Source organism: Bos grunniens, chromosome 4, assembly GCF_055505025.1.
Source record: "Bos grunniens cultivar Pamir isolate PY7600 chromosome 4, Bosgru_T2T1.0, whole genome shotgun sequence".
Classification (NCBI taxonomy): Eukaryota; Metazoa; Chordata; class Mammalia; order Artiodactyla; family Bovidae; genus Bos; species Bos grunniens.
Genome location: NC_141168.1, coordinates 76,024,155 through 76,045,907, shown reverse-complemented (window position 1 = coordinate 76,045,907; position 21,753 = coordinate 76,024,155). Strand labels below are relative to the sequence as shown.

Below are 21,753 nucleotides of genomic sequence, written 5' to 3'. Positions count from 1 at the left end.
ACAGGTAGTTACCATTAATAGCATTTTCCCCATTTCATAGATAAGGAAGGTAAGGTACACAGAAAGATTAGGACCTGCCCCAGCCCCATACCTATCAAATAGCAAACTCAGGATTAAAATGCAGGTGCCCAGAACCCATTTCCCAATTACTGTGGTATGTTACTTTCATGGTGTCATGACTGACAGCTCCTCAGAACCACAAGGGAAGGGAGAGGAGTGATTCCTTGAAGCAGAGAATGAGACGCAAAGGAAAACTACCAACATCTCATATAGTGGTTCATTAGTTTCACTTATTTAACTAAACATTAATCCAAATATTCAACAAGCATCTGATAAACATCTACCGTGAGTTAGGTCACACATCATTCCTTAAGATGTAGAAAAAGATGAATCCATTCACTGTCACCAAATGTCTCCCAGATCATAAATTACAAAGGAGCACAGGAAAGAGTACCTTCTTTACATGATAAAACCATTTTGTCTCCAAAGAGTCTTACTACATTGTATTTAAATATGGTTTTTAAAAATCATTTTATGGTATAAGCTTAGATTTTATAACTTTGAGTAAATAGTAAATATAAAAGCAAACAAATTAAATTTGTTCAACTGATTCAGCCCGAATCATTTTGTTAAATGAATGTAGTTTTTTTTTTTTTCTTCTGAAAATACTATAAGGAAAATGTTGCACTCAGGTTCTGAAGAAAAATATTTTAGAGAAATATACTAATAGGCTTTATTTTTTAACACCAACTGTGTCAGGAACTTAAGTTACATTATCTCCAATATTCCCCAGTTTGAAAGAAGAATTTTAATTACTTTGAAAAATATTTTAATAATGGCAGCTTACTGAGACAAAAATGCTGTCATTCAACAAATATTTATTAAGTGCCTGTGTATGGTTTAACTTTGCCTGGAAATCAAAGAAATACAAATTGAAAATATAAAACAGCATATTCAATGTTGAATTGACAAGTTTTTAATATAGAATATATTTATGAAGATAACAAACTATTTTATATTCATCATAAATGTAAATTGAGAGTCTTTGTAGAGCATGGACAACCTTAAAAATAACCTCTGATCATTTCATTTCTAAAAATTTGTACCCAAAATTGCATACACATATGCTAAGATATGGCTACAATAATTTTCCTCGGAAATTATTTATGATAGCCGAAAAAAAGGTAGACCAGGAAAAAGAATTGTAGGCCAATAATGAATGGTTAAATATAAATTGGTGTTTTGATACCATGGAATACTATTATACCTCTTAAAAGTAAGTTACAGGAAAATATTTAATGGAATAAAGACATGGAATAATGAAAGATATGTGTACTATATAATCTTTTTCAATTCAAAAGAAGTCTAGACACACATAGTGTAAAGACACTGAAATTCTAGTAGTGTTGATTATTTCTGGATGGTGAGTTTTCAGGTAATTTAATTTTTTTCTTTGCAGAGGATAGTGAGAGAGCTCACTGCAGCAGCCCTATCACAATTCAGGCCAAGGGGGAGCAGAGGTTTTTCCAAAGAGAAGAAATTGGGCAGAGGCATTACTTCAGCCACATCAAAGATGATAACATGAGGTGAACATGTAAGTGCTAATATTCACTCAGAAATCAGTCATATAATTTAATGCACCCTACAGCGTTTATCCAATCCCATAAGAATGTAGAATATTTCTAAGGCATATGTAATTGATTTTCACTTTTCTTTGTAGTTCTCCATCATCCACTTATTTATTTTTTCTAACACGTATGGTTCAAATACTTTCACAATATTATATAAATACATCTTTCCTTTTTTGGGCAGCCACGACTACATTAGCATTTAGCTCTTGACATATTTTGTTTATGTTAATCCAGAGTTTCCAAAGACAGAAATGCTATTTTACTCATCACAGTGCCCAGTATGCAGCAGGCACTCAGTAAACACCAGTGAAAAACATTGAGTCATAAGCTTCTATTCTCAACTCTTTTTGTTTTATTAGGACATTTTTCCTTGGTCAGATATATTAACACATGTCTTCATAGCGCAAAATTCCAAACATATAAAAAGAAACTACATTTTAGTCTCCAAGAGACGAACCTATAAAACCTGTGAATAGTCAGCTTTCCTTCTTTGAAACCATTTTGTATTGTCATACCAATGCAATTAGACCAGGTAGGGTGAAACTATCGTCACAGGTAGGTAGATGGAGCCAGGAAAGTAGATGAAACCGCCTCAAAAGACTTCATAAGTCCCTTGGGTGCAATAACTTCCAAAATACACTGATTCCTCCTGAAGTTACAGCAGCCATTATTAAAATATCTATGGTTCATAATGAGGCCATTTCTTACAAAATTTCAAATGGTAAAATTTCCAGTGCCTTGGGTTAAATCTCTGTTTGCTGTTAAATTATTAAGTGAACAAAGGGAAATTGAATGTAGATAAATAAAAAATGAACACCCTAACATTATTTTGCATGATGTGAAACACTAACATCACTGTGGTTTGAGAATTACAAATTAAGGATCAATTAGGAAACAAAATCTATTCTTGGTACGTTCAGACCAAACTCAAGCACCTACTAAGACAGCAGTCAATGCAGTGAAGTGGTAACTGTCCCGGAGTAAGTGCATGTTTGCACATTACTGAGTGGAGGAGAAGGCGGTAAACTGCGGAGAGGGCTCCGTTTCAAGGGGGTGAGGCTGACTCTGTCCTCACAGAGGACATGTGGGGATGCAGGCCCAAGTTCGCTAGTTCTTATGTATTTTTTTTTTAAGAGAAACTTAAAGTCTAGATTTTTATTTGAAAACTCCAAAATTCCAAATGTTGGCTCAAAATTTAAAGACAGACTATATCTATATGTTTTCCCTAAATATCTGGCCAGAGAGTCATCAGTTTGAAACCTCTGACTTTGAGCTGTGTTTGAAAATATTTAACCTTAGGACAGGTTTATGTGTGTTTGTGTGTCTATGCATGTGTTTGTGTTGTTGCTGCAATAATTACTTGGTGGAAACTGAGAAGAAAAAGGAGTTAAGTCACACTATGAGGAGGGTTCTGAAGCACTGAGGTGAGTTAGACAGTACTATATATAAAATAGATAACTAATAAGAACCTACTGTATAGCACGGGAAGCTCTACTCAATACTCTATAATGACCTATGTGGGAAAAGACTCTAAAAAAGAGTAGATACATGTATATGTATAACTGATTCACTTTGCTGTACAACATTGTAAATCAACTATAGTCCAGTAAAATTTAATTTTAAAAGAAGGACTAAAGGCTGTATCTTTCAGAGAGAGGTTGATCAGTGGGATGTGTCAAAAGCATATTGAGTTATTTCTGAAGTTGCAAATATTCTTCCTTTGTGATCAGACCATCTGTGTTTGCTGACATTCATATCCAAGTTAGGCCCCCATCAATCCATGGAGACTGAGAGATACAGACACTCTCTGTCTTGATGATTACATATCAAAGCCTGGCTCCCAGGTCCTTGAGGAAGACATTCATGGGTTGTAAAACAGGTGAGAAACTTTTTAAGAAGTTGACATCTCAAAGGGAGCAAAAACAGAATGTACAACTGCAAGTTTTCTAAAGTAAGAAAAAGGAGGTCAGGGATTCAGAGTCAGAAAAAAGCCTATCTGAAGTTTTGTCAATCTGGAGGGAACATTAAGGCCATCTTGATCATAGAGTGGCAGATGTCAGTGCTTAGCAAACTATTGATATATCAGTAGATTGGATTTAAACAAATGCAAACTCTAGCCTTGCAGCCCTAGCTTAGCATCCTTTCCCCTACATCATCCCCAATGCTTAGTGTACCAGGAAACCATGATATGCCAGTGGTGGTGGCTAAGTAAAATTTCTGTCCATTCAAGAACTTGGAGGAGAAATCCATTCTGTCCTTGTATTCCTTCCAGGAATACCTGCTTATAGCATTATCAGTATGCTTTTACCAGCTGTGCAACCCTGAGAACCCTGGTCTTTTCATCTAAATAAGCTATAGGGCACAGCATTTGTATGAGCAGTAAATGTGATATGTATGAAACACTCAGCATGGTGCCTGGTGTATAGTAACAGTTCTCATTTGTGTCATTATATTATTTTCATAGAATGATGACCATACTATGACACTAATAGCAATACACAGAGAGCTGGAAGAAAAGTTAAATGAATGGTGACTTAAATCTAACAAAACAGAGCAGAAGAAACTATCAAAGAGGCAGGAACTGCTTCCACAGTGCCATGTCATACCCTCCACAATTCCACACTATTTTCTGCCCAGGTTTCTTAGTCTTGTTCCTTCAGACTTAAATATTTCCCCATGTAGACCTCAAATCTTCATGTTATTTAGCCCAAGGATATAATGCAATTTTAAACAATCATTATCTTTGTTGTATTTCCTTTCTTACGTTTAGCACTTGCAGCATTTTACCTAATACTATTTACTCTCAGAGTCCACGTGGAAGCAAACTAACTTTTCAGGAAGTTCTTTGCAAATACTCCCCACCCTCTCCCCCAAATAGTTTTCTTTGTTTGTATCTTGGTAGCAATTCTAAAAAGTTTTCAAGATTTGGACTCTGCTAATGTAATTGTGCACAGAATATCTACACAGAAGTGGTCTGCTTCATCATCCAATGAGCTCTGCCTCTTCGTGGATGTGACACTCCAATGGAGGGAAGCCAAGAGCCTATAGTAGCAATCCTGGGGAAAATTTAAGCAGCTGTGTTCACGTAATTGAAAACCTTCTGAAAAGTGTGCTGCAGTCCGTGCACAGCGTTAGTATAACATGAGGGCTGGGGCTGGATGCAGCCGGTTCTCTGGAGGACTTCTTTGCCTGCTGCAGGAAAGAGAAGGCTGAAAGACAAACCTGGGTGCAGCCGGAAAGGTCCAGATAGATGAGCTTGTGGCATCCGTTCCCCAAATTCAGGTACTGTAAACCTTTGTCTGTGAACTTTCTGCAGTAAGCCAAACTAAGATTCTGTAAATTGTAGAAGTACCTGAGAAGACAGGGAGAGAGAAGAGAGGAAGGAAAGTGATTATACTTAAGCTGTTTCCTCACATCTTTGTTAAGCCACTATGACAAAGAGAAGTAAAGCTGTAAATTAATCTTTTTTCCTTGCAGCTATTCAAGAGTTGAACTTTATTGTTAATTCTCTTCCTGTTAAGGAGATTGCAGTAGCATATCAGATAATGCATAATCACGTTTCAAATGAAAATAAAGATTTGGCTAAATTTTTAAGAAAACCAATTGGGATAAAGCTTTGGGGGTGGGGGAGGTCTGTGCATTCATGTTGTTTGCAAGTTAGTTTGTGTTTGAAAGCAGTTTCAGTTTGTGTTATTGTTGCATTTAGCTTTTATATTGGAGCATCGAAATAACAATGCAAATGTCTAGGAGGACAAACTCTTTGTAAACATTTAAATGGTGATTAACTGTTACAAGAGAGTTAGGATTTGGGGCAGAAAGGAGGCAAAGTTAAATATAATAGGCTCTTAAAATGGACAAAGCAAGCAAATGGCTTGAAAAAATAAATTTGCATGTGCATGATTTTCTAAGTAACAGTTTCATTATTATAACTAAAGAAAGACTGACTGATACACAGAGCTTAAAAGTGGATTAAGAGCAGTCTGCAAATATGTGGGCAACATATGAAAGGAATAAAACCATATCAGAGGCTATAAATCTCACTGAAGTTGCAACAGATTAACTATGGCATTACCACCATAGCCAAAATGAGAGCTTTCAGGAAAAAGGAGGGTCTTTAGGACAACTCTCTGCAAGACTCACAGTTTGAGGACACTCTATGGGCAACTTTCAAAGCCCTCCTAAGCCTGGCATTTTTTAAAAGTGCAAGAACTCTCACTTCTGCTTTTGTAATAGAGTTAAACTACATGCTCTTGGCTTGTGATCTGCAGCAGTTTAACAGTGAACTAGAAAGCAAAAAGAACAAAAAGTAGGAGGAAAATGCCTTTCTGTCCCTCAAAAGCCCACAAATGACTAATAAAGTTTACTTTCACATAAATGGGAAATTAGATATGCAAGCTTTGATCATTAATCAGATTTATTTCCCAAATCTGAAAATATCATATGATATAATTCATATTCCGTAGCGGATTATTTGACTCACACCCATTTCCCTCTGGTAATGGCTATTTCCATGAGACTCAGTAGAACAGAGAGGGAAGCCTTCTGGACTCCCCAGTGGCTGGGTGGGCAGGGCTCTGAAGGAGAAAGCAGCACTAACATCCCAAAGACATAACCCTTCTGGGGCCCTTGAGAGCATTGCCAAAGTTTTAGAAATGCTTTATCTTCCTCTCCCTGAATTATACCCTTGTGATTCAACTAAGTAAAGCACAATTTTCTTGGGGGGTTGTCATTCCTAAGAACTTTTTAGCTCTCCAATTTGGCAAAAGGAATAGTGAGGCAGGCAGCATGACACAATGGAAAATACACAGGGTTCTGGAATCTGACCAAACTGGATTCGAATCCCAGCCCTGACACTTACTGCAACTGCCCCTTAGCTGCCCAGAGACTGTTTCCACATTTACTAAGTGGAGATTATAGCATTATCTTTTTTTTCAACCCTGACCAGCTGTGGGGCCTCCAGCTTTCCTGAACCTTAGTTTTCTGTAACATGAACATCTGTAACATGAATGTAACGTATCTGCTTTTTCCTCTTAGTAAAGATGTGACAATTACATAAGAATGTATATATAATAGTATTATATTGAGGGTGAGTTTTGACGATTAAAATCAGCAGGGATATGGTAGAACCTTTAAAAATACACATATTGTTATTATTGCTACTATTGTCTCAAATAATACATATGAATTATTCTTACAAAGTTTGATCTACCTTTTTTCCATTTAATGGAATAGGTACTTACCTGACAATAGTGGTGCATACTAACTTGAAGAGTTTGAGGGGCCTCATATTCCATCTGTACCCTATTTCAGTCGTGGTGGTAAAACCAGGTGTAATCTGTTAACCCCGGTGAGATTGATAGTCTGCTGTAGTTTCTGTTCCTCCATCTGTTGCCCTTGCATTTGCTGACTGTTCTTCCTAACCTACTTTTAAGCTCTGTACCTCATTCTTTCTTTCTTCAGGTATAATAATGAAACCATTACTTACACAGTCATGCATATTCAAATATATTCAAGTCTGATCCAAGTCTGTTTTTCAGTTTCTTTAAGTGCATGTGATCCATTTAACAAATACCAAAAATGAGAATTGAACAAGAAGCTTTGAACTTTTTTGTGTGTCACAGATACTTTTGGATCTATGGCCCCTTTGTCAGCCTAATGTTTTTAATGTATAAAATAAAATACAATTTCAAAGGCAGCCAATTTTATCCACAGATATTATTAAAATATTTTTAAGAGCCAAATGACTGAAAAAATGTATATGCTTCTTTATTAACATGTTCAACAACAACATCTAGCGACAGGTCTATTAACTACAATGCTTTTGAAGCAGTACTGAGTACCAATGATAATTTTAAATATTTGTAACAACTATAAGAAAATACATGTGATGAGAAAATAATTGTGATTTGTATGAGTAAAAGAGTCCCAGGGACTGCTAATACTACCCTGATTTTTTTAATCTATATTTCAGTTAAAGCTTAGTGAAAATAGAGATTTTTTTTTTTCTCCTATCAAAATTTATGGAACCTCTGATTTCCATTCATGATCTTCTTGGAGGATCCACTGACCGCAGGTTTGGCAAAAGAGTCATTTAATTAAACTAAATGACTCTGAGATTAAGTCTAGATCTAGCTCTTCAAAGAGGAACCTCATGGGAATCATCAGTTTGAAAGTAAAACACAAATCTTGAGTGGCTCTGTTAGCCTTTCAAGGCTTTTATAGTGCCGCAGACTTAGAGCTTTGGGGGATGAGAAAAATATTGGTTTACAGTGAAATCACACTTGGCAAATTTTATGCAATATTGCCACTTTTTATCCTGAATTTTGGCAAAGAAATATGTCCCTTATATGAGTAAGATCTAGTTCATCATTTTTCCAATCCAGAGATGACTTTATAATTCTAATTACACTTGAGGAAGTGTTTTCAGACAATGTTTTCTAATTATTTGATAACTTTTTCTTATGTGTGTGGGGAGCGTTCTCTGTGTGATTTATTTTTCTACTGTTACTATAATCTTTAAGACATCACAATTCTTACAGAAACTACAGAGATCACTGTTTCTTTTTTCTTTGGGTTTTTTATCCATTAAAGAATTGAGGCCCTCTGTGTTAGATCTTCAACACCTGAGGGTAGCTATTACTAGAAGGAATGTAGAATTCTGTATTTAAATTAACATTTCTCTGAAAAATCTTAACACAAGGTCCAGTCTGTAAAACAGAGTATTTGCATATAGATTCGTTTGAGTTGAGTACTGGACTTAGTCTTACAGAGGCAGTATTTTAATAGAATTCCTGCAGAAAATCCAAATGCAGTGACTTGACCTCCTATTTACAGGGTGGACCCTAAGGATTTCCAGTCACGGCCACAGCTTATTCTGTCTACCCCATTCTGATGAACTGTGGCAAGACTATATTAACATGAGAGTACTTGTCAATAAGAAGTTGCCAGTCAATTTAAGGGTTGATTCATCTATAGGAAAAATAGACATCATGCTTCTATAGCATATAAAGCTCCATTAAGAAGCAAAGATCATAATATTAATATCTTTACTCACCACTCTGTGCCCAGAATATTTGATCAATACATAGTGAATAAGTGAATGAATGTTGCTGCTAGAACTCAGGGAGTAATCACTGTGGAGTTCCGATAGATGGTATGACTTGAGATGTAAAGTCTACAGATTAGCAAAGAGAGGAGAAAGGCATTCTAGCTTGTAGAAAAAGAGAAGCATGTAGCAGTCAACTGACCAGAGTTGAGAGTTTCCTTTGGAAAACCTAGGCAGATAAGTTTGATCAGATAATGATAAAGAATAGTAAAGGAAGAGTCTAGACCTTAAGCAAAGGTCTTAAGTCAAAGACCTTAAGTCAAAGACATGATAAGACTAAGTTCAGGACAATACTTCTCACAACATAAGGGAAGAGAGACCAAGCGTGAACCATCTGGATGCTGCACCAAATGAGGTATTGAGAATGCCACCTTGACTGTGGCAATGGAATAAATGGACAGGGTTTAATTCAGGAAATGTTTAAAAGCAAAAAATACTTTGAAATGGGCATGAGCTATGGACAGCCCTTGTTTTCAACTTTAGAAAACTGAGCAAGTCCCCAAAGAAGTGAGGAAAAATATTCAGATAAAAAACTGGCAAATCACTGTTGCCAAGAAAGGCAAACAAATTACATTTTTCTTTGGAAAGAAACACTAAAGGCACCAGAGAATGAAAACAGCAACAAACAACACTTCTCTAGTTATTTATAGCTGAAAAAATGTTATTACATACCCAAGCATGATTAAAACAATAGAAAGCAGAGCAGAAATAAAGAATCATTATGAAATGTATTTTTATTATAGATAAAGAAAGTCAGTGTACATTTTTTTCATATGATGAAAAACATCAGTATCACGTAGCATTTATCCTGAATGTTGTCTCAAAAGCAAGAACTAGAAGTTAAAATCAAAACAAAATTCTAATTTTAGGTCCTATTTTCCTATATGTTGCCCACTAAAGATACAGCTTCATTTGTAAAATAAACATCCTTAAAAAACTATGCAGAGCTGTACTATTATTTTAAATTTCCTAGAAGAAAACATTATCTCAAAGTATGGTTGGAAAAAATGTTTTGAGTTTTTAAAAAAAGTGATAACGCTACTCCCAAATCGTCTACTTAAAAGAGTTCAGATTTTCATATATGGATTTATAGATTTTTAAATATGTATGTCTCTCTCCCCTCTCCAGCCACCCCCCAACTCACTTTCTATCTATAGATAGATAAAATACATACACACAAATATACACATGTACCATATATATATAAACACATTCATCCATGCACATATATTCATTCACACACACACATATATATCTTAATGTGGAATTTCTAAAGAAAACTACTGAGTGATGTCCTATATTACAGGGCAGAGAATCCTACAGAATTCCTGAAAGGGTCAGAGGCCCTCCACAGTGGTGCTGCTGGAGCTGGCTTGCTCTAGCCCATGAGAACCAATTGTTAGCATCTCTTCTCAACTCTACATTCAGTGGCATGTTGGTAGCTTAAAACTGGCCATGATGGAATTATTTATGTCACAGAAATCAGTAAATCCTACAAATCAAAACATACCTTGACCCCCTACCTCAGCCAGTAATTAAATATTTACTGGAACACGGCTGTCCTCAGAACACACTTTGAGAACTACTGATACAGAGAATGCAGTATTGCTGAGAAAACAATGATGAGAGATAAGATGATAGCTTGAAGGACTGGAATAAATATCTGACCTGAAAATGAAAGGGGATTCTTAAAACATGAACAAATAGGGTTGAAACATTAAAAAAAAATGTCCATCAGTGAACCCAAATTGAGAGATTGTTTACAAAATAAATAAACAGTATTCTTCAAGTGTCATAAATAAACAGTATTCTTCAAGTGTCAAGGTCATGAGATACAAGGAACAACTGTGGACTGGTACAAACTGGAGAGCACTAAGAAGAAATGACAGCTGAATGTAGTATGGACGCTTACACCAGATCCTGGAGCAAAAATAAAAGAACATGAGTGGGAAACTTGATGAAATCTGAATAAAGACTTTCATTAATAGAAAAGTAAAAAGAAAACTATCTCTTTTTTAGCTGAGAAAATTAGTTTTAATGTCCAAAAGGTTTAGCTGAGAAAATTAGTTTTAATGTCCGAAAGGTTTACTATGTCCCAGGAAAAATTAAAAGAACACAAGTTTGGGAAATGTTTTTAATTTCTCAGAGAAAAGGAATTTCCTGCCAGCATCTTGGCAGAAAAAAAAAAAAAAATAGATTACCAACAAACGAAGAGAAAAATCAGGCTGGCTTTAGACTTCTCTTTAACTTGAAATAGTGAAGATTATGGGGCAGCATTTGTAGGGTTTTAAGTAGAGTAAGGGACATGATTCAAGAAGTATACCCTGAGAGAATTTGTTGTTCATCCTCTGACACAACAAAAAGTCATCTTCAGAAAGCAATGACTGAAAATCTAATATTTGCACATATTTCCAGATAAATATAATAATTTATATTTGCACATGTTTCCAGTCATCATATGTGCATCTCTGTCACTTCAGTCATGTCTGACTCTACTCTTTGCAACTCCATGGATTGTAGCCCACCAGGCTCCTCTGTCCATGGAATTATCCAGGCAAATATACTATATATATATATATATATGTATATATATAGTGGGTTGCCATTTCCTCCTCCAGATTCCAGTCATCATAGGATGAATCAAAATCAAAATTAAAGAATAAGGAAATTGTGATACAAATAGACCATCAATGAATGACAAAACTACAGTTGGTGGTGATGGTGGTTTAGTCGCTAAGTCGTGTCTGACTCTTACGACCCCATGGACTGTAGCCTACCAGGCTCCTCTGTCCATGGGATTCTCCAGGCAAGAATACTGGAGTGGGTTGCCATTTCCTTCTCCAAAACTCGAGTTAGGACTACCTAATCATAAATATGATTATGATATTGAGTATACCAAAAATCAATATTAAAAAGAAAGATGATAAAAAATCACAATTAGTATATATTTACATATAGGTGAGTCAAAGTAGAGGAACATCGAGTTCAAGGAAGAATTAGAATGTATTAGATCTCTTGTCGAACACAGGGGGAGCCAAAGTTAGTGTTTCATTGTGACTTTGATAATTACAGAAATGCATGATAAAGCGTGTTTTTAAAAAACATAGAAATAGCCACTAGTTAGAATACACAACAGAATATGCATTTATCTAAATGTATTCAGATTATAGATATAACACATTTTATAACAAAAAGCAGAAAAGATAAGTATAGTGCAGTAACATAAAAATAAATAAAAAATATAAAGCAAGATGATAAAAATAAGACCATATACTCAGTTTTGACAAGAAATATTAGTCTTTTAAACCACTTTCTTAAAAAGGCAAAGAGATTGAAATTTTTTAAAATAGAAGTTAGCTATGTGCCACATGTGAAAGATAAACCTAAAATATAGCAACACAAAGGTTAAAAATTATGGGTATACATAAAGTAATTTCACAAAGCCACAAGCAAAAGAAAACAAAGGTGACTGTGTAAATAGCATTTTAAAAGAATTTAAGACAAAGAAACATCAACCAGGATAGAAAAATATAATTTTATGTAAACAAGTGCTACAATTTATAGATAGATTGTATGTGCAAACATGCTGCTTATTAATCCTTATGTGTTGAATAACATAAAAATAAATTAATAAAAAGTTCATTATAATAGGCAACTACTGTATCACTATGACATTAAGAATTTACACATGCATGTGCATATATACATAGAAATTTTGTTCTCTGAAAGAAACTCTCTTGTTTTAAACATTCATGGATGATTTATTGAAATTGATTATATTAAGTAGTCCACCAAGAAATCTCCATAAATTTCAAAAAGTAGAAATAATTCTGTCCACATTTCTTGACCACAGTGTACGAAACTAGAATTAAAAACAAAATTCTCTTCTAAATAATTATTGGGTCAAAGAGGTAAGCAAATATACAGCAGTTTGTTCAGAAAAGGAGAACAATATTTATCAAATCATACAAGCTTTGCCTAAGTTCTTTAAAAGTAATTTCATACCTCTGTTTTCTTATTTTAGAAGAAAAGAAGTCAATTAAATCATACAAATGAAAAGTTTAAAACAATACATGTACATCATATCCAAATCCAAAAGTATCCATTTAGAAAATATAATGAGGAATCATAATCAGAAAGGATACCATGCACAATGGCAATTAAAAAGACACCACCAAGACTATCTGTATGAATAAAACAAAATTTTGAGACATCTAAGAGTGTTTGCAAAAAAGATATTTTTTTGAAGTATACTACGCTCCTGATGGGCTTTCCTGGTGGCTCCGTGGTAAAGAATCTGCCTGCCACTGCAGGAGATGCAGGTTCAAGCCCAGGGTCGGGAAGATTCCCCTGGAGGAGGAAGTGGCAACCCACTTCAGTATTCTTGCTGGGAAATCCAAGGGACACTGGGACCTAGTGGACTACAGCCCTTGGGGTTGCAAAGAGTTGGACGCGACTAAGCGACTGAACAACAAATTGTTCCTGATAGGGAGACTAAATATTGTAAAAATATGGCTTAGTTTCTAATTTATTTTATCTTTCATTATTGGCATACTGGTAAATATCTAACAACTGGCTCTTCAAAAACATATATGCATATGTATATATGTTTGCTATAAAATTATACATCTTACTATTTTACATCAACTATTTTACAGATGTAAAAGATGAATAGCCCACAAATTACAAATCGTAACATACACAATACTGTTTATTACTGATTTCGTATAACCAGTTGATTCTTACACAATGCTTTCATTCATTGACTTTTGCCAAACTCATAAATATAGGTGGTACTTTTGTCTTCTCCCTTGTATACTCAAAGGAAAAATAAAATTGGTCAGTCTGCTATATTTATTTTTACCAAAAAATAGAAGTAAAATTTTTAAAATTGAGGAATGAGTATAATTCCAATATGAGTATATTTATTTATTTTAATGGGTAAGACAAAAGTGAAGAAAAATGTGTGTGTCCAGATTTCACTCAGTCATCAATGATGTGCCTTCTTTGCTCAATCAGATAACAGTTTTCAAGTACTGAAAAGATACTTGCTAAACTTTTTTGTGCTATTCACAATGTTGCAGCTACAAACATGACATGCCTTTTTTCAGTATTTTTTGTGGAAGTATAGTTGCCTGGAGAATCCCAGGGACGGTGGAGCCTGGTGGGCTGCCGTCTATGGGGTCACACAGAGTCGGACACGACTGAAGTGATTTAGCAGCAGCATAGTTGACTTAGAATGCTCTGTTAATTCCTGCTGTACAGTAAAGTGATTCAGTTATACATATATTTCCATATATTCTTTTAAATATTCTTTTCCATTATGATTTGTCATTGGATATTGAATACAGTTCTCTGTGCTACACAGTAGGACCTACTGTTTATCCATTGTACATCTAAACACTTATTTCTGCTAACCCCAACCTCTCACTCCATCCCTTCCCCTAACTCCGTCCTTCTTGGCAACCACCAGTCTGTTCTGTGTCCATGATTCTGTTTCTGTTTCATAAGTAAGTTCATTGGTGTCATATTTTAGATTCCACACATAAATGATATCATATGGTATTTGTCTTTCTGACTTACTTAATTTAGTATGACAATTTCTAGCTCATCCATGTTGCTGCAAATGGCATTATTTCATTCTTTTTTATGATTTTCTATCATGTATGTATATACCACATCTTCATCCCTTCTTCTGTCGACCTTCAGGTTGTTTCCATTGTCTTGGCTATTGTGAATAGTGCTGCTATGAATATAGGGGTACATACATCATTTTGAATTATAGTTTTGTCTGAATATATGCCCAGGAATGGATCATATGGTAATTCTATTTTTAGTTTTCTGAAGAACCTCCATATTTTTTCCCACAGTGGCTACACCAACTTGTATTCTCACCAAGAGTGTAAGAGAGTACCTTTTTCTCCACACCCTATCCAGCACTGGTTATTTGTAGACTTTTTAATCATGGCCATTCTGACACATGTGAGTGAGGTGGTACTTCATTGTCGTTTTGATTTGCATTTCTCTAATAATTAGCAATGTTGAGCAGCTTTTCGTGTGCCTATTTGCCGTTTGTATCTCTTCCTTAGAGAAATGTCTATTTAGGTCTTCTGCCAATTTTTCAGTTGGGTTCTTTGATTTTTTGTTGTTGAGTTGAGCTGTCTGTATATTTTGGGAACTAGGCCCTGTCAGCAGCATCATTTGCAAATCTTTTCTCCCATTCTATAGTTCGTAGACATGACACACTTTTAATCTACTATATTGTTTTCTCCAGTCTAAACAATCAACAGAAAAATAAGCCAGGCCCTAACTTTGTATTATTTGCCATTTTCCATGCCATTTTGGCTGATTTCAAGCTATCAATGAGAGATCACTGAACATGGAGTTGGGAAGAGATGCACAGAGCACATTATTTTATAGAATTTTCACCATACAGATACAATAGACATAAATCACCTCAAGAACACAGATAATAGTAATGTGTACAAAAACATTAGAAGGTGATGAGTTTTTAGTACTACCTATATAAAAATTTTAGATATATAAGGAAATATCACACATCATTTGAGAAAAGTTTTATTCAGTAAAGGATGCTGTAATAATTGGTTAGTTATTTAACAACTCTTTTTTTTAATCACTGAAGTATAGTTAATTTATAATGTGTTAGATCCCAGTGTACGACAAAGTGATTCAGTGATACATACATGTATACATATATATATACACACACATACACATATGTATATAATATATTCTTTTTAAGATTTTTTCCATTATAGGTTATTATAAGATATTGAATATAGTTCCCTGTGCTATACAGTAGGTCTTTGTTGTTTATCTATTTTATATACAGTATCAATAACCTCAGATATGCAGATGACACCACCCTTATGGCAGAAAGTGAAGAGGAACTCAAAAGCCTCTTGATGAAAGTGAAAGAGGAGAGTGAAAAAGTTGGCTTAAAGCTCAGCATTCAGAAAACGAAGATCATGGCATCTGGTCCCATCACTTCATGGCAGATAGATGGGGAATCAGTGGAAATAGTGGCTGACTTTATTTTTGGGGGCTCCAAAATCACTGCAGATGGTGATTGCAGCCATGAAATTAAAAGATGCTTACTCCTTGCGAGGAAAGTTATGACCAACCTAGACAGCATATTCAAAAGCAGAGACATTACTTTGCCAACAAAGGTCCATCTAGTTAAGGCTATGGTTTTTCCAGTAGTCATGTATGGATGTGAGAGTTGGACTGTGAAGAAAGCTGAGTGCCGAAGAATTGATGCTTTTGAACTGTGGTGTTGGAGAAGACTCTTGAGAGTCCCATGGACTGCAAGGAGATCCAACCAGTCCATTCTAAAGGAGATTAATCCTGGGTGTTCTTTGGAAGGAATGATGCTAAAACTGAAAGTCCAATATTTTGGCCACCTCATGTGAAGAGTTGACTCATTGGAAAAGACTCTGATGCTGGGAGGGATTGGGGACAGGAGGAGAAGGGGATGACAGAGGATGAGATGGCTGGATGGCATCACTGACTCAATGGACGTGAGTTTGAGTGAACTCCGGGAGTTGGTGATGGACAGGGAGGCCTGGCGTGCTGCGATTCATGGGGTCGCAAAGAGTCTGACACGACTGAGCGACTGAACTGAACTGATGTATATGCTAATGCCAGACTCTTAATTTATCTCTCCCCTTCCCCTGCTCCGCCCTGCTATCCCTAGGAGTTTGACAACTCTTGATGTGAGAAACAAATATTCTGAGCTCATGGACTGCACACAAACAGGCTTTGGGCCACATGGGTCGAACGTGTTAGATCGTTGTTTCATTTATCTACCAAAATAAATTCTAGCTTGATTATAAATTTAAAAACAAATCATAGAAGAAAAAATGGATATCAAATGCCTGGAAGGAGGAAAACTCTCTATTTTTAAAAGATTCACAAGAAATTTCAAAGGAAAAATTTGGTAGATTTGACTGAATACAATGTGGCAAGTCAATAATGAGATAAACAAATATGTCACCACCCTTTTCCTAGGCTTGCACATTTCCAGAAAATGGTTAGAGAGCAAAGATAAGGAAGAGTACCACCTAGAATTTTCTCTGTTTAAGCATCTCTAAATGCCTCATTGGCATTTTTAAAAAGATCTAAAAATAGTTACATTTTCAAAAATGATTCACTCCTTCTTGGGGTTTGAAAAATGTTTTGAATCTCTTCCAATATGAGTATATACGCTTTCCTAATTAGTTTTTCCTTGGTGAAAATAAGGGATAATTGAATGATGTAAATTTTGGATAAAGTTGAATATCCTGTCAGCTCTTAGTAATGTATTCTTCCGTGCCTTCTCCTCCAAAGAAGTGCTAGCTTGTCAACAGTCCATAGGTCAAAAAAAACAGCAAATACTAGGTTTCCTGGAGGTGATGAGGGGGCCCTAGCAGGTAACCAGAGCATGGCAGTAGGGAAGCTGGCGCTGCAGAGTTCAGTCTGAGGAAGCAGGATATTGGCTTTCTGTTGTAGAGAAGTCCGAACACTGGACTAGAATTGAGGGGCCAGGCTTCAAAGTCCAAGAACGAGGACCACCAGAAAGAGACAGGCAGAGCTTAACTCAAGCTACTGGGCAAATTGCTACAAGAGTGACACCAAAACACCAGCCAAGGCAACAGATCAGTTAATTATTCAGTGGATACCCACCAAGAAGGGAGAGCATCAGCACTGGAAAGCAGTGGGACTTGAAAGCAGTCTCCTGTTATCAGGATAGGGGTGCCACAGTCGGGGGGTGTTAGTAAAAGGAGATGCCTTTGGGTGATACTACAGCAAATCAGGGCCTAGAGGAGCATAACTATTTTCAGGGTAATACAGATAACACAAGCATTACCTTGGCAGGAGTCTCATTGTCCTGTTGGTGATAATTGTGTTAGACAGATTGAGATACAGGACTCCAGGGCAGCTCTCAGAGATGTATCTCATTGATTCATCCTGCGTAACAGTAGAGGGAAGAATCTTATTAAAGTCTAACAGGCTTTGCTATTTCCCCATTATCTATCATCTCTCTCCCTGCCCCCCAAAAATATATGCAAGACTTGATCTCTTCATACTTTTTATTAGTTATAAATCAAATTAAGTAGAAGATTGCTTTGCTTGCAACTTCATTACTCCCTCCCCTTCCTTTTCTTTGGGCTTTCCTGGTGGCTCAGACAGTAAAGCATCTGCCTGTAATGCAGGAGACCTGGGTTCTATCCCTGGGTCGGGAAGATCCCCTGGAGAAGGAACTGGCAACCCATTCCAGTACTCTTGCCTGAAAAATCCCATGGATGGAGGAACCTGGTAGGCTACAGTCCATGGGGTCATAAAAAGTCAGACACGACTGAGCAGTTTCACTTCACTGTTCCCTTTCTTTGGAAATAAAGTCCCATTCCATCACAATGATGCTTTATTAAAATTTGAACCCTTGCCATTTCAACATCATGACAAGAAATTTGAGCTCGTGTCAAAGTGCCAAACAGTCTTGACTCTTTAGATATATGAAAATGATTGAAAAGGGATCCATTTTTAAACTTACTATAATCATTCTGAAAGACGGGAGTAGTAAACTCTTTCAACTGGACTTCATTAAAAAGTGAGTCCATATTCATACACGGATATGTATATATATATATATATAGAGAGAGAGAGAGAGAGAGAGAGATGTTTGTGTGTGGTGAAGTTTCTGTGGTTCCATTACTGAATATTTAAAACAGCTGAACAGATTTTCACCAAACTTATGATGAGTTTGAGATGGCCTGAATTAGAGGCTGCATACATGTTGGACATGAAATTTAGTGTCGAGGAAACTGTGCAGGAGAATCTTAAAGATTCAGTCAGCCCTCCTCCAGAGAGCTGAAAACCAGAACAAGAGAATAGTGTGACTGCGACATGAGAAAGGCAGAAAAACAAAGAATGATTTCAATCATGAGCCCTAAACTCACGTTTACAAGACAGATGAATTTCAAGCTTGGATTGCAACGCTGCTTCTTGTGTGGGTAACTAATTGTAAAATGTTCTAGAACGAGTAGCAGCAGGTTTGTGTTTATTTAATGATGGTGGAGGAGTCTCCCCAGGAATACTGAAGAGGTCTGCTAGTTTTAAATATCTGTGGTACATTGTCCTAGAAATAGGCCATTACAGGGTCAGGTAAACTGTCACTAGGCTAGCTGATGTGGTTCGGGGAGGGATTCTGCATGGATAGTATGGCTGCCCCCCAACAGCACAAAGGATGACAGATGTTTAGTTTCAGCAGGACCATCGGTGCTTAATATTCTATTCTTAGCTACTTCTTGGAATCATGAATATTAAAATAACAAGATTCTACAGGTCAAAGCATCTTGCACATGGGATAAGAATTGGTTGATTTAAGGTGCAAACCACACCTTAAAGAGAACACAAGGGTTTTTTTAAGGTGTAAAACTGTAGTTCTGCTGTAGAAAAGATTCTGTGTGTCAGTAACACCTGAGAACAAGTACAGGGCTTTGAATAAACACTGTACTCTTGCCACTGCATTCAAGATGCCAGCAAGGTTTCTAGACATTCCATCATAGAAATGTAGGATTTGGATATCCATGTATAGATTTTAAAAAGTAAACAGTACACTTTTCCCCAACAGGAATGGAGAGAACAGCATAATGTGTGGCATTATAGTTTAATACAAAGAATCTATCTTCAAAAATATTCATGGTGTCAACTATCGAAGTGACTATGTGCCTGTTGGAAGATTCAGGCAAAAATGCAGATGAAATGGAACATGGAGGAGGAGGGAAAGCTGGTTTACACCCTTAGAGAAGTAGCCACACAGATGTAACTGTGGGAACCAGCAAGAGGAAGATGTAGTAGGCTTTCTGTAACATGGAATAATCCGATGTTCCTTTGAGACGAGGAAGCAAACCATTCTCTTCATTTTCCTGTCTGAAGGAAATTCAAACTAATTTTGTTTTCAATATTTAAAAGAACAAAAGAACTCAAGTTGCAATCCCCAAATACTTCAGCACATAAATGCAAAAACTGTTTCTGTGTTTAACACTGCAAGATGGTCTGTGGAATTTGCCCACAATGCACTCTAATCTTTCTGGATGTAATATATTCATAAGGCAAGCTTCTTAAACCTTTTTGAATAAATGTTACTCAACTCCTTAAATGTAAGCTAGTCTCTTAGTCTTTGTCTCAAAAGGAAAGACAATAGTAAAATGTAGCTGGATAAAATTATCAGTCCTGTATATTATTAGACTAAAACTGGAAAAAAGACTTTGATGTTCACAAATTCAACACAGATGGCATTGTTTTGACTTTCCTTTTAGAAAGCCAAATTTACAGAATATGATCTTTTTTCCAAGCAAGAACTAAAGCTCCCTGAGGGCAAGAATTGGAACCTAATTCATCTTAAATTCCCTATAACACCTCTATTTTGTAACATATAAGTTCCCTATATATCATATATCTTTAACACAGTAGGTACTAAAAATATGCACATAAAGAATGAAATAGAGTAGAAATCTGAAAGAAGAAACTGTAATGATGAGGCTGGATAGATAGCAAGAAGGAGCCAATTCATGAAGTCTTTTCACCTGTGCCAAGGTGCATGGACTTCAACCTAGAACTGGTGACTTAAGAGGAGCATGAAGCAATCAGGCTCTTCATTCTGTTCCTCCTATCTCCAAGTGAAGAGCACAGCCTGTGCAAAGGCAGAACAGCAAGAGGAGCTTGGTGCACACAGCAAAGAAAACATAGCAGGTTGTGGCTGCTGCAACTTAATGTGCAGCAGGACTTAGAAGAAGGTGAGACTGGAGAGTGAGGCAGAGGCAAGATCACCGAGGGTCTCCAGAGTACAGTAATTTTAAAGAACTGACTTTATCCAATAGTGTGGATGACAGGCATTTGTATAAATGGTGGAAGATAGTAGTGAAATGGTCAGATCTGCCTTTTAGAAGGAATATCTGTGGTCACGTGGTGGAAGACAGATTGAAAGCAGAGGAAGCCTGGAGACAGGGACCAGGAAGGAGCTGACTAGGGTTACGTGTTCATTTCCATCCTCTTGGGCACACAGTTGACAGCCAGGAAGACTGATAAATTGACCCTGCTGTCTCTGCTGGAGCCCATTTTTTTCTGTCTCATAGACACACATGACCTTAAACATAAATATAGCTCATTTTTGTGTCACTGTTGAATAGTTTTCACTTTCCAGAGATTCCAATCTTGGGCATGTCTATAGGATAAATAATAGCATTATATAAATTGGATAAAATTTCTTGGCAGTGTTTGCTTTCTCCATATTTAATATAAATGAGCACACAGGCATGTATTTTGGCAGACCCTCTGTGTTATTAGTACTCTAGTGGAGCAAGTCTGAATCCATATAAACAACAGTAAAATAAGCTTCTTATACTCACTGTGAGCGTTGGACAGTCAGAGACATTCAGCTCTTGCAGGTTTTTACAGAAACCTAAATCAAACAAGTTACATATTACTAAAAAACATATTACAAATATTTAAACTTAAAGTTTTTCCACCTTGCATTCAATGCTGTGTATTCATTAGAAAGCAAACCAAAACCCCTGGTAAGTAACTTGTTCTAAGTATATGGTTTCCTTTCCTAGAAAAATGATTTCTTTGGGCTTTAAAATTAAAATATGCTTATTATTGTTTGAGGATTACAAAAGGAAAGGGGATAAGAGAAAAATACTACTTTGGGGAAAAAACTGTATATACTTAGAGCTTTTCAGCTTCGAAGCATTTGAAAAAAACCAATTTGGTTTTTTTGTGGTGTGACATTTTTGTTAATTTAGGAGGTTGTGTTTCCTTTTAACATTATGAAATTTTTCAAACATACAAAGAAAGTTGAGAGAATTGATGGATTGTACAATGAATATATCCATCACCCATATTCTACAATTCATATTTTACTATATTTGCTTGATCACATACCCACCTGTACATCTTTCTCTCTATCCCTCCATTCATCTTAATTTCTTATGCATTTTAAAGTAAGTTGCAGAC

At 36.1% G+C, this 21,753-nt stretch overlaps 2 protein-coding genes across 4 annotated transcripts in view; one reads left to right on the top strand and one right to left on the bottom strand.

Moving 5' to 3' along the window:
- Positions 1–21,753, bottom strand: part of FBXL13 (F-box and leucine rich repeat protein 13) — a 219,973-nt gene that overhangs the window by 95,094 nt on the left and 103,126 nt on the right. Inside the window, exons 10-12 of the mRNA XM_086397072.1 lie at positions 21,147–21,199; positions 17,606–17,706; positions 4,854–4,983 (exon numbers count right to left, since the gene is read on the bottom strand). Coding sequence (XP_086253198.1) covers positions 4,854–4,983; positions 17,606–17,706; positions 21,147–21,199 — 284 coding nt within the window. The remainder of the gene's footprint in view (positions 1–4,853; positions 4,984–17,605; positions 17,707–21,146; positions 21,200–21,753) is intronic.
- The window catches only part of LRRC17 (leucine rich repeat containing 17), a 35,684-nt gene continuing 18,639 nt past the window's right edge, over positions 4,709–21,753 (top strand). For all 3 annotated transcript variants that reach the window (XM_086397061.1, XM_086397062.1, XM_086397063.1), the window contains exon 1: positions 4,709–4,913. The gene's annotated coding sequence lies outside the window, so the exon portion shown is untranslated. The remainder of the gene's footprint in view (positions 4,914–21,753) is intronic.